This window comes from Lepidochelys kempii, chromosome 4 (genome assembly GCF_965140265.1).
Source record: "Lepidochelys kempii isolate rLepKem1 chromosome 4, rLepKem1.hap2, whole genome shotgun sequence".
Taxonomy (NCBI): domain Eukaryota; kingdom Metazoa; phylum Chordata; order Testudines; family Cheloniidae; genus Lepidochelys; species Lepidochelys kempii.
In genome coordinates, this window is record NC_133259.1 from 19,115,644 (window position 1) to 19,128,485 (window position 12,842).

The window sequence follows — 12,842 nt, forward strand, 5'->3', positions numbered from 1 at the left end:
CATGCAGTAATGCATTTATATTATTTGAGGGGTTTTAGGGAGATTTCCAAAAGCACAAACGAGTCATCTGCCTAACTCTCATTTGATTTTTTTCTTTTTTTACCATTTGTGCTTTTGAAACTCAACACTCATCATTAAGAGCTTCAGAATTAACATTCAGCTGGGATGAATAGAGGCATTTCTAATCTCTTCGCAAACTGCTGTTTTAGGCTAATACAGCGTTTGGGGAGGAGGTGATGGGGGGGGAAGGAGGAGAGGAGGCTATGCCTGTAAGGTCATCTTTGCAGCTGTAAGGATTGAGAACTTGGGCCCGAGGGCCTAATGTTAAAGCACCTAATTAATTGATTTGACTTTTTTTCAAAAATTTGCACCTGCAGCTGTCATAGACTCAGCGAGAGATGAGAGGTGCTCAGCACCACTGAAAATCAGTCTACTTATTTAGATGCCTCAATTTGGACTTGTGTGTCTAACATCGATACAGGTCTGAAAATTGGCCTTAATTTTTTTTTTTTTAAACTGAAAGCAAAATTTCCTTTTGTCTTGAGGCTGGATAAATAGGTCAAGGGTTTACACCTCTAACTCTTCCTGCCCCCCTAGGCCAATGTGTTTAGGTTCCTACTTGAGCTGGTATTATAGGCAATTCCACATTGGCAAGTAATGTATATGTCTGATTTTAAGTCACTAAGAAGCCAGAAACAGTTGCATATGCAAAGTACAGCAAAGGGGTAAACTAGACTTCAAGTTGCTTCAGCTCCTCCTGATATGACAGCTGAGCATTGCTGATACAATCTTTTAAGCAGCTAGTCAGCAGCAGTGTTCAAGGTGGAATGAATGGGCATATGATTTTTTTTAAAAAAAGTAAAAAGCTCAGAACCCTTCCAAATGGAGACAGCTTAAATATAGACCACATTTTTGGCCTGTTAACTATATTCTTCAAGCAAAGAATAATGGTCTGCAAAGTCAGCCTTGCAGAAGGGCATGACGATTTTGGGCAGTGATAATCAATTTGCTTCTGGGAGAGCACTTAAAATGTAGCTTTCTGTCAGTATGAGTCTCTGGATCAGCAAGAAAACTGACTGCAACTCATGCAAATGTATCGGTGTTGACGTGGGAGTTTTCTTAGGTTAATACTGTGATTTTTATTTTTAACCCCTTTCCAAAACATGCATTGTGCTTGTAAGTCCCAACTCCCACTGAACTTAGTACATTTCTGTTTTAGGCAGACTTCAGAAGTGAGCTCTGAAGGGATGGGTGTTCTGGGGGTAATATGCCACTTTAGCATGGCAGTTTACTAAATAATGCTTCTGATGAAATGGAAACCAAAGGAGGCAAATACAGTGAAGAGTGTGTGTGTGTGTGTGTGTGTGTAAAACCTTTTCAGGAAAACTAATTTTCTCTCATACTTCTTTAGCTATTTAACTGGCATCTGTCAGTCCCATTGAGTATTGGTCTTTCGAAAACCTAGACTTGAAAAATCTCAGTGACCATTTTTATTTTTGCCATATAAATAGAGCTTCCCAACCTGTTATAGTACCAGGTGAAACTTTGCTCACAAGTTCATCTGGCTCAGGGGAGGGTTTATTTTGAGTCATTACCTTTCTTTTATGGTATGGTAATGAATTCTTTGCCTTCTCACCAGTGCCAAAATGTAAGTTGTTTTAATTCCAAATGTTGCCATGTCAATGAAAATATAAAACTTTCACCCATGCTGCTTTCTAATTTTATCTCCTGATGGCCTTGCAGTGCCTCACAATCGCAGCCCGAGAGTGCGGCATCAGCACATTCCAGCGGTGCGGAGTCAGGGAGCACCAGTGACTCAGACAGCTCTTCAGATTCAGAGAGTGAGAGCAGTTCGAGTGACAGCGAAGCGAACGAGCCACCGAGAACTTCTACGTCTGAGGTACTGTGTGGTGAATGCAAGAGAGGTAGCGAGGCTTAACCAAGCTTACCGCTTCTGACTCCTCACTCACCTAATGCCAAAATAGTTACAGGGAAGCAGCCTTGGGATAAAATGTCATCCTCTTCTATATGCAGGTTCTTTTAATCCCCACGCCACTTCCGTGAACTTTCTCACTTGCTGTTTAACAAGCTTTGAAAGTCAAATAGGCCTTGGTCACAGGATAATTGGGCTTCGGAAAGAATGTTTCAAAATCCTTGCATGATTGGTGCTCTCTTCCCCATTTCAAGTATGGCCTGCAGTATTCCCCCTAGAAATGGGCCAGACCCAAACCTCCAGCATCCAAACTTTCCAGTAGTTTGGGTCAGTGTTTGACTTCAGTGTTTCAGGCTCATCTTTGTGTATGTAATTATTATGGATCCTTTATTTGAGAGCTGTTTTATTGTGAAACCAGTTTTTTGCTATTTAAAGCAAGGTTGTTCTTTCTTAGAACAGTGCATTTCCTTCTGAAATCGAATGGCAGCTGCGTTTGATGAGGTGAAACCTCTCTCTTAGATTTCGTTTGAAATTATCAGACCTATGGGAAGTCTCCACTGGAATGTGCCTGGACTCACTGCTGTTGAGCTTGGCTTGCTTTTCTGCCCTACTGGTGCTTTGGAGGCCTTATTGACCTAGTTGGGAAAGTTAGCTAACAGAACTCAAGATAATGCTTCATAGTTTCATAATCAAGACCAGAGGCATTTTTCAGATTGCTTCCAAAATGAAAATATATTTTCCAAGTCCCTGTTAAGCGTTAGGCGCATTGCTGTGCTATGTGCAACATGTCATTGAAACACTGTATCTCTCCGTCAGTGGTGTAGTGGGGGAAAGAGGGAACCTACAAAATGTTTCCAAATTAACAGAATGGTGTAAAATGGTATCCCATGGCTACATTTCTGATCATACATGCAGATTCAGCAGCACTTTATGCATCAGTCAGGGTATAGCAATTTACATTTTCTTCTGTTCTTCCAAGCCCTCTTGCACCCTGTAATCTAATTTTTTCTCCTATTACAAGTGTAGGAGCACACATATAGGGAGATTATTTGGGCAAAACTGAGGTTTATTGGCACAGAAGACACGGGAATCTTGAAAAACAAATACTTCTCCACCCCATTCCCAACATACACCAATTTGTGTGATTGCAGATTTCATTTGAGTAAAGTTCAGATAAAATTCAGGTGCTATTTGAAGGAAATAAGTGTTATGCTTTTGTTCCTATATATAAACCTAGCTGTCTTGTCTTGAGATTACTAGGTGATGGGAAAGGAGAAGAACTAACCAGATAATTTCCATTGAATGTTATGTCCTTTTCTTGCTATAGTTCATCCTTTCAGCAGCTCCTGAAGTAAACTGAGAGCAAGGCTGTTAGTACATTTCACTTACTGAATACATATAGAAAACTTCATCACAGACAAAAGCGATTGCTTAAAGACCTGTTGAGAGTCGTTGCTTTCTTATTTTATGGTCTCTTACCACCTTGAGTAAGGTGGTGTTAGGCAATGAAAACATGTAGGAAAGCACAAACCACAAATAACAGCTGGCAGTAGCAGGGAAGCGTATAAAGAATCAAACAGAACCCAGCAATCTGGGTACACTCTTACACTTACGGATCCAAGTCTCAAGTGAAGTCTTCACTGCAAAAAAAAAAAAAAAAATCTTTACGCAAGCTAAAATGTTAGTGAGGACAAGGCAGTTGTAGTTAGCAGGTTGAGTCAAACACTACAGCAGAGCCTGGGGGGTTAATACTATCTACTAACTCATAATAAATCTGCAAGTTAGCTAACTTGAGTTGAAAACTCACCTTTTTGTGTGTGTTTGCAGTGAAGACGTATTCCCCAGTACAAATCAGACTTAAACCCAGGGAATCTGGCTAGTGAGGACTGCCTAGTCTAGGGGAATCCTCCAGGACTGCTATTCTCTGGTGTAAGGGCATGGCTGGAAAAAAAGGAACATGGCTGGGGCCATCTCTGTGCTCTGTGGATTCCCAGCTGCTGGAATGCACCTGAAGGTCATTTGGCAGCAGAAGAGTTTAGAGTGGGCCTGTAGCGATAATTCCCTTCATTTGCAGTTTCTGACATACATTCCCACATCAAAGTTTTTCCCCCCACTATCTTTCACTCTAACCTCAATTCCAATCCATAGATACAAAATAGCTCTAGGTGCCCTAAGAGGGGTGGGAAATAACTTTCATTGTAGCTGAAGAGTGCTTTAAAGATACAAGTGAGTTACATTTCACAGTCACTATCCTAACTCACATTGGGTCAGCAGCACTGGGTAATCAGCCAACAATGTTTGCTTCTGGCACAGGGCAACCCAAGGCCAAACTTCTATGGAGAATGAAAGGTCTCTTACTGATACAAAGGTGAAGCTTGTCTGAGATCAGGAGTCTGATATGAATAGTCAGATTATCCCTATGCAAAAAGAGAGGACTTTTTGTTTTGATGTTGTTCAAAAGCTTCTCAGTGTGTCCTCTCTAAGTTCTTATATTTCCTATATCTTTACTAGTAGGGGTAAAATTTAATGGGTTTTGATAGCATCTAATATGTCAGGCATCAGAATAATCCATAGAGATAACTCCCATAAAACTTTTTTTCTTTACAGCCTGACCCACCAACGTCAAATAAATGGCAGCTGGACAACTGGCTAACCAAGGTGAACCAACCAGCAGCACCAAATGAGAATCCCAGTGAAGTTGTCCATAGGCCTGGTCATCAGGAGAGCAAGGGTCAAGGGAAAAGCAGCAGCAGCAGCTCTCATGAACGTTCTGAATCAAATGAGTTGCACCCCAAAAACTCAAGCAAAATAACCAGGGCTCCCCAGGGGGTACATCTTCCTAGCAAACGGACCTGCCAGAAGTCTCCCACGCGCACTGAGGAGCCCTCTCAGAGGCTCACAGTTGGTACCAAGAAGCCCAGCAAGGCCCCACTGCAAGAGGCTCACAGGGGAAACCTTAAAGTGGAAAGTGAGCCTGGTCCATATGGGATTAAAGACCAGTCTTCCAGAAACAAGCCCAAAGTAAAAACGAAAGGGAGGCCAAAATCCAGAGATAAAAAAGAATTGAAACCAACAGTGCAAGAGCCCTTGGAAAAGAAAAAGCACAAGAGCTCACACCAAGCCATTACAAAAGCATTTTTGGACTCTAAGCCTGTGAAAGACATTGTGGTTGGTGGTGCCCCAGAACATTTCCCTCTCAGCCCTGTAGCTCAAATCCAGAAGCCCGCCACCCCCACCAGGACTAGTGGCAAAAAGCCTGCCATTGTGGTCAGAGAAGACTTCCATAGAGACAAACTTCTCTTGCCTATCAGGGATAAGACGTTGTTATCGCCCCTGAGGGATTTCCCAGTCCCTCATGCTCTTGTGGTTAAAATTGAGCTGTGTCTCCTTTCAAGAATTCCACAGCCACCTGGGAAAGGGAGTCGCCAGAAGAAACTTGATGGTAAAGAGCTCCCAAGTGCGAGGAAGCAGGATTTGGAAAAGAAAAGCACAGAAACTCCTAACAAGTCTCTCAAAAAGAGAAAGGTGAGAGGGAGAGGAGCATTCTTGCAATGGTAGCAGTGTTATTCAATTGGCAAGGAATGTGGAGGTGAGGGAGAAATTTTAATAACATTTCATGTTTTTCATCCCCTCCCTCAAATAATCAAATTTAAATTAAAATGTTATTATCAAACCAGTTATTAAATATTTTTATTTATTAAAAACCAGTTCAGCAAATTATTAATATCAATAACTGTTCAGGAATGTTCTTGTTTTTTAAAAAGTCACAAAATATTCAGAAAGCTTTTAGCAAAATCTTGTGTTGTCAAAAAAGGTCATTTTTCAGAAAATAAAATATTTCTAGTTAAAAAATTTCAACCAGCTCTAGGAATATGTAATCTCTGGTTTTGCTAATGTTTCTCTAGATTTCTCCCTCTTTCAATTAATTGAATTTAGCCAAAGCAACACTTGTAAGTGGAGGAGGCTACGGTGCCTTTTTTGCTACAAGGAGCATGGTATTTGAAATGCTTCCCTTGTTGTGCATTCATCTGTATAACCCATTCAATATCAGTTGCAGGAGAGTACCTCTGTCTCCTGCTTGTAGGGATGCCCTCAGTGAGAACTCTTCCACTTCAGCAGAGATGGGTGTCTTAGGCCTTGTTTGCACACACAAGTTGCATAAAGCAGTATAGTAGAACCTCAGAGTTACAGAGACTTCAGGAATGGAGGTTGTTAGTAACTCTGAAATGTTCATAAAGCTGAACAAAATGTTATGGTGGTTCTTTTAAAAGTTTACAACTGAACATTGACTTAATACAGATTTGAAATTTTACTATGCAGAAGAAAAAGTCTGATTTTAACCATCTTAATTTAAATGAAACAAGCACAGTTTCCTTACCTTGTCAAATCTTTTTTTTTTAAATCTTGTCAAATCTTTCCCTTTATTTTTTTAGTAGTTTCCGTTTAACACAGTACTGTACTGTACTTGCTTTATTTGGTCTCCTGCTGCCTGATTGCGTACTTCTGGTTCCAAATAAGGTTGATCGGTCAGTTCGTAACTCTGAGGTTCTACTCTACAATACCCTCCCCCTGGCAAAGCCCCACCCAAGGATGCAGTTATACTGATATAAAGATGCTAATACTGCTGTGGCTTATTTCTGTATAGGAAAGGAATAGCTACACCCATACCAAATCTTTATACTGGTATAACTGCATCCATATTAGGATTTGTAGTTGTATATTTATTTGGGGGAAAGAAATCATACCTCTAACTGAAATGATTATACCAGTACAAAATCTGAGTGTAGACCCAGCCTCGGGCCCAACTTCTTCTGGGCTGGTCTGTTCAAAAGGAGACCTATTTTCTTTGTTAAGTGAATTGAAGTGTTCTCTGACAACTATAGTCGCAGCTGTAGGGGCCTAAAAAGCACAGAGAAAGTTAACCCTTAGTATGGTACTTCTGCTCTATAACCTGCTCTGAAATACTGGAAAGAATCTGTGTGCTGCGGATAAAAGAAACAATTGATATATAAAATACACAGTTAATCTGCAGAGCTGGGACTGAAAACCTAGTCCTTCAGTACAAAAGGAAATGCTTCTGTCACTTGAGCTCAAGGACGGCTCCTTCAGCTGAAGTAGCAGTAGGTCCTTTAACTCCTCTGAGTGCCCGCTCCTAGAGGATAATGTCATATATACACAGTCAGTACATTACAATGTGCACAGTGAGTTCACATGGTGAGTATACTCATCATGGCTACATCAGGGCCTATTCCCAGCTCTTCCTAACTATTCAGGAAACACCAGATTATTTGCTCTCAACTGGAGGGAGAATAGCAGTATTTTTATGCTGTTGGGAAGAGAATTAGCTACTCTTTTTTGAGAGGAAGGGGCCATCGAACACAGGGCACTTTCCCCTATTTTGCTAAGGAATGGTGGAAAAACTTGAGAACCCAGAAATCTGTACTGTGGGGAAGTGAGAGAGAACTCCAGTTTTGAAAGGTAAGTCTGTCTCTTCTGCTCTGTCCCCAGGAGAGCAGAGAGATGAGTGACTTGACTCTCAAGAACACCTTCAGGGAGAGGAGACTAATTAATTTATGTAAAGAAAAAAAAAATTGGCCTTTTGCAATTTTTTGCTGGATTTATTGGGGCCAGGTTGAAAAATTAACTTTCACTGGCTTGCTGGGGGAATTGCACAAGCCTCTACAGAAGAGGTGGGCAAACATTTTGGCCTGAGGGCCACATCAGGGTATGGAAATTGTATGGCGGGCCATGAATGCTCATGAAATTGGGGGTAGCGGTGTGGGAGGGGGTGAGGGCTCCGGCTGGGGGTGTGGGCTCTGTGGTGAGGCCAGAAATGAGGAGTTCAGAGTGGTGGGGGTGAGAGCTCTGGGATGAGGGGTTTTGGGTGCAGGAAGGTGCTCCGGGCTGGGACCAATGGGTTCAGAGGGCAGGAGGGGAATCAGAGATGGGGCAGGCTGTTGGGGCACAGGCAGGTGAGGGCTCTGGGGTGGGGCTGGGAATGAGGGGTTCGGAGGGCGGGAGGGGGATCAGGGCTGTGGCAGGGGATTGGGGTGTGGGGCAGGCTCAGGGTTGAGGGCTCCGGGTGGCGCTTACTGCAAGCAGCGCCCGGAAACATGTCCCCACTCCGGCTCCAAGGTGCGGCCAGGTGGCTCTGTGCGCTACCCCAGTTTCTCAGTTAAGGAGTTTGACAGACTGGGAGCTTGGTGATCTAAAGAGATGCTCTTTAAAAACAAACAAAAAAAAAACGGGCCATCAACTCATAAAATGTCCAATCCTGTGAGGTATTGCATACCTTTTGAAGTCAATGAGAGTTGAGGGCAATTGGTACCTCACAGCACTGAGCCCTTTATGAGGTGATGCCCTCATCTTTTTAGAGAGAATCTTCACATGCGTTTGGTTAGTACCAACTGCTATGTGGGCAGGGCAGATTGATTAACTCATTCAAATTTTGCAGTATTTCCATATTAAAATAGTTTTTAAGTTTTTCACCCTTGATAATTCAACAAATATACACACATGATTACCACAGATCTTGTAATACATTTTTAAAATCTTATTTAACCAGCTCTGTCTGTATATCTCTTTGCCTGAGAAGCTGGTATTTTTTTTTAGAGCATATGGATAATTGTTCCAAACATTTTTTTCCCCCAGTTTCTCCCTGTATCTTATTCCTGTTGAAATGACCTTGGGACAATCTGTGTGGTTTAACTCTTCCGTGTGCTTTATTTTCCCTTTTTGGCAAGTGAGGCATATCACAAAATACAATCCCTTACCATTGATGACATAGCTGGAAGGAATTTTTATATGCTTTATATTGCTCTGTATGATTCATATTCATTAGCAACAAAACACCAAGAGCCAATTTAGAAATACTTGCTGTCACAAGCATGAGTCAGAAAATATTTTACCTTTTTCTTTTGCGGCACGGGGGGGGGAGGAAGTATTTCCACTCCATCCACCAGAATCAATCTCATGTCATTGGGAATTCTTTTCAAGGAAGCTGAAGTTTAGATTAATCAGCTATGATCTGGATTTGCATGTTGGGATTTTTAGTATTTTTCTTTTAACATTAGGAAATCAAATTTAGCTATGTTGGCCTGCACTTTTACATGTGTATGTAGAGTCTAAGTGGTGGTGATTTGCTTTCAACAGGGAGAAGCGGAGAAAGAGACTGATAAGAAGAAAATCAAGTTGGAGAAAGAAACCAAATCGTTGTCTTCAAGTTACAGAGACGCCAGTAAAATGAAGTGAGTATAAAGATGCCAGAAAAAAGCGTGAACTTGAGCTCTTTTTAAAAAAAAGGTTTTGGTGAGGAGTGGCTTCCCCTTGTCTCCCTGCGAGGATGGTATTGCTTAATGTGCTGTATATGCTATCTGAAATACAATACGGTGCAAATTTATCTTTACAACTTGCTGCCAACAACATATGCACATACCTTTAAAATCTGGATTTGAGCCCTTTGGGATATATCGGGCTGTTTTGTTTCTTTTCCTTGCTCTCCTGGTTCCTTCCCATCACCTTTCCGCCTCAGCAATCATTTTTATTTTTTGGAAGCTGTGCATGCAGACTTTATACTCCTACTCAGAGCAGTTTTTTAAAATCAGGATTGCAGTGCTTTACAAACAATTAAGGCACATAAACCCTCTGTGAAGTAGGATGGCACGGAACCCATTTTACTGAGGCAGAAAGCAATGAAGTAACTTACTCAAGATCACACATGACAGTTAGCAGGTACAGCAGGACAGAGAACCCAGAAGCTGTGATTGCCAGTCCCCTGATTGACCAATAGCTCTGTCCTTAGAGGAGAGGCTTCTGGCATGCTATGAACTGTCTTTGCACTCTAAGACTCCAGTCAAGCAAAGCACTTAAGCACACGCTTAACTTTAAGCACATGATTTCTATGGAACTATGAACATGTTTAAAGTTAAGTTTGTGCTTCAGTGCTTTTTTGGATCAGGGCGTAAGTGGCTCACCTAATTGTGCTACCTTGTCTAACTTTTCTTGCTTAGAAGAATATTGTGAAGGTTGTGATAAAGAACTTGGTCATCTAGCAGCCTCGGATTTCCTTGATGTCTCTGGTTTTTGGCTTGGTTCTGATATGGAGGCCACAGTTGTCTTGTTAGTGGTGATCACCTAATGATGGACAAAAATCGGGTGTTACTGCTGATACAATTAGGTCTGTCAGCCGTCTTTGATACTGCTAACCATGTGGTTTTGGCAACTTGCCTACAGAACCTAGCTGGGTAGACCGTGTCTATTTTGAGAAGTCCTACTCTTTCCCGTCCGAGAGGTCACAGTTGGTGGTGTTGGATGACTGAACATGTGTTCTAAGTGGCTTGTGGGTTCTGAAGGGCTCTGTTCTGTCACCCTTTGCATATGTGAGGCTGCTGAGGAGAATGGGAAGATGTGGCCTGTGCTGTCTTCCGTACGCAGATGACATGCAACTTTCTGGCTTTAATCACACCCAGATAGTGCAGTGTCCCTCCTTTTCTCAGTGCATTGCCAAGATCGGGACTTGGATGAGAGTAGACTAGCAAAAACCTTATCCAGAGAACAGATGTGCTTTTTGGTTTGGAATTTGTTCCTACTTCCATTATTAGGGCAGTTGGTCCATCTTTTATCCAAAACATTCACAATTCTGGGGTGTGTCTTGTCAGAGTTCCAGCTGGCATTAGTATCCAAAAATGTCGTCTTTCCTCAGCATCTGGCAGTATAGCTGCAACGTTTCTCTTAGATTTGCCAAAGTTATCCATGCCTTTGTAACGCCTCAATGCAATGGTTGCAATGCACTTTGCATGAGTGTAGATGACTTGTAGGCTACAACTAATACAGCCTGCAGCTACCCATCTGCTTGGCTGCATCAGCTGGAGGGGGCCTATAAAACCAGATCTGCACCAGCTGAAGTGGTGTCCTATTACTTTGAATTGAACCAAAAGTAATTGACTTCAGTCTATAAATGTCTTCATGGCTTGGGTCTAGCTATCTGAGCAGACAGCTTCTCTGCAGGGAAAACACTAAGGCAATTGATATTGGGTGAGGTCTTTGCGCTGACAGTCCCTACATTTAAATGTCTGGGTGTTCGCAGCAGGGCATTATTAGTGGAAGGCCTTCGGTTCTGGAATGTGCTTCTGCCTTGGGCCCAACAAGAGCTGGAGTTTCTTTAGGGCAGAGATTCTCAAGCTTCATTGCACCACGACCCCCTGCTGACAACAAAAATTACTACACAACCCCAGGAGGGGGGATCAAAAACTTGAGCCCACCTGAGCCCTGCTATCCCAGCCAGGGTGGGGGGCCCAAAACTGAAGCCCAAGGGCTTCAGCCCCAGGTTGGGGGCCTGCAACCTGAGCCCTGCCACCCAGGGATTGGGCCCTGGGTGATGGGGCTCAGGCTTCGGCCCTGGGCCCCAGTAAGTCTAACACCAGCCCTGGTGACCCCATTAAAACGGGATCATGACTCACTTTGGGGTCTCAAGCCACAGTGTCATAAATATAAAGGGAAGGGTAAAACCCTTTGAAATCCCTCCTGGCCAGGGGAAAGCTCCTCTCACCTGTAAAGGGTTAAGAAGCTAAAGGTAACCTCGCTGGCACCTGACCAAAATGACCAATGAGGAGACAAGATACTTTCAAAAGCTGGGAGGAGGGAGAGAAACAAAGGGTCTGTGTCTGTCTGTATGCTGGTCTTTGCCGGGGATAGACCAGGAATGGAGTCTTAGAACTTTTAGTAAGTAATCTAGCTAGGTATGTGTTGGATTATGATTTCTTTAAATGGCTGAGAAAAGAATTGTGCTGAATAGAATAACTATTTCTGTCTATGTATCTTTTTTGTAACTTAAGGTTTTGCCTAGAGGGGTTCTCTATGTTTTGAATCTAATTACCCTGTAAGATATCTACCATCCTGATTTTACAGGGGGGATTTCTTTATTTCTATTTACTTCTATTTTTTATTAAAAGTCTTCTTGTAAAAAACTGAATGCTTTTTCATTGTTCTCAGATCCAAGGGTTTGGGTCTGTGGTCACCTATGCAAATTGGTGAGGCTTTTTATCCAACATTTCCCAGGAAAGGGGGGGTGCAAGTGTTGGGAGGATTGTTCATTGTTCTTAAGATCCAAGGGTCTGGGTCTGTAGTCACCTAGGCAAATTGGTGAGGCTTTTTACCAAACCTTGTCCAGGAAGTGGGGTGCAAGGTTTTGGGAAGTATTTTGGGGGGAAGGACACGTCCAAACAGCTCTTCCCCAGTAACCAGTATTAGTTTGGTGGTGGTAGCGGCCAGTCCAAGGACAACGGGTGGAATATTTTGTACCTTGGGGAAGTTTTGACCTAAGCTGGTAAAGATAAGCTTAGGAGGTTTTTCATGCAGGTCCCCACATCTGTACCCTAGAGTTCAGAGTGGGGAAGGAACCTTGACACACAGTTTGAGGACTTCTGCTTTAGGGCATGGTACAAGGCCACAACTTGTCTCGTCTCCTGAAGGAGATAGTCGAATGGGTTGGTTTTTCATTTATTTTGGTGTTTTCTTTTGGACTCCAGTCATTAAAGATCATGGGGCCAGATTCCCTGTTCCACTCCAGATACCTTATACCATTTTGGCAACCCAAAGAAGCTGCAAAGGTAGTGGCCAGTTAAGTGAGGTTTACAGATGAGGTACACAGCTTCTAAAGTTCACTGGTTTTAAATCTGGCCTGCGATGATGAGAGACGCTGCAAACTGATTGTAACTAGGGCTGGCCCAAAGATAAGAATTCTGTTTTCCAAAAAGTCTCTGATATTTGTGTCCATTCACATTGGGATGAAAATGAAACCTCATGAAAAACAAAAACACAACACCTCAGAATGGCCTATAATCAGACCTAATGCCTGATTCAGGGCAGGAACTTCAACCAGGGTGTCACATTCTAGGTGAGTGCTCTGACC

General features: G+C 42.6%; 1 protein-coding gene across 9 annotated transcripts in view; it reads left to right on the forward strand.

Annotated features, from left to right (window-relative positions):
• Positions 1–12,842, forward strand: part of AFF1 (ALF transcription elongation factor 1) — a 167,824-nt gene that overhangs the window by 130,485 nt on the left and 24,497 nt on the right. For all 9 annotated transcript variants that reach the window (XM_073340610.1, XM_073340611.1, XM_073340615.1 and 6 more), the window contains 3 exons: positions 1,744–1,900; positions 4,541–5,458; positions 9,086–9,180. In XM_073340610.1, the coding sequence (XP_073196711.1) occupies positions 1,744–1,900; positions 4,541–5,458; positions 9,086–9,180 (1,170 nt within the window). The remainder of the gene's footprint in view (positions 1–1,743; positions 1,901–4,540; positions 5,459–9,085; positions 9,181–12,842) is intronic.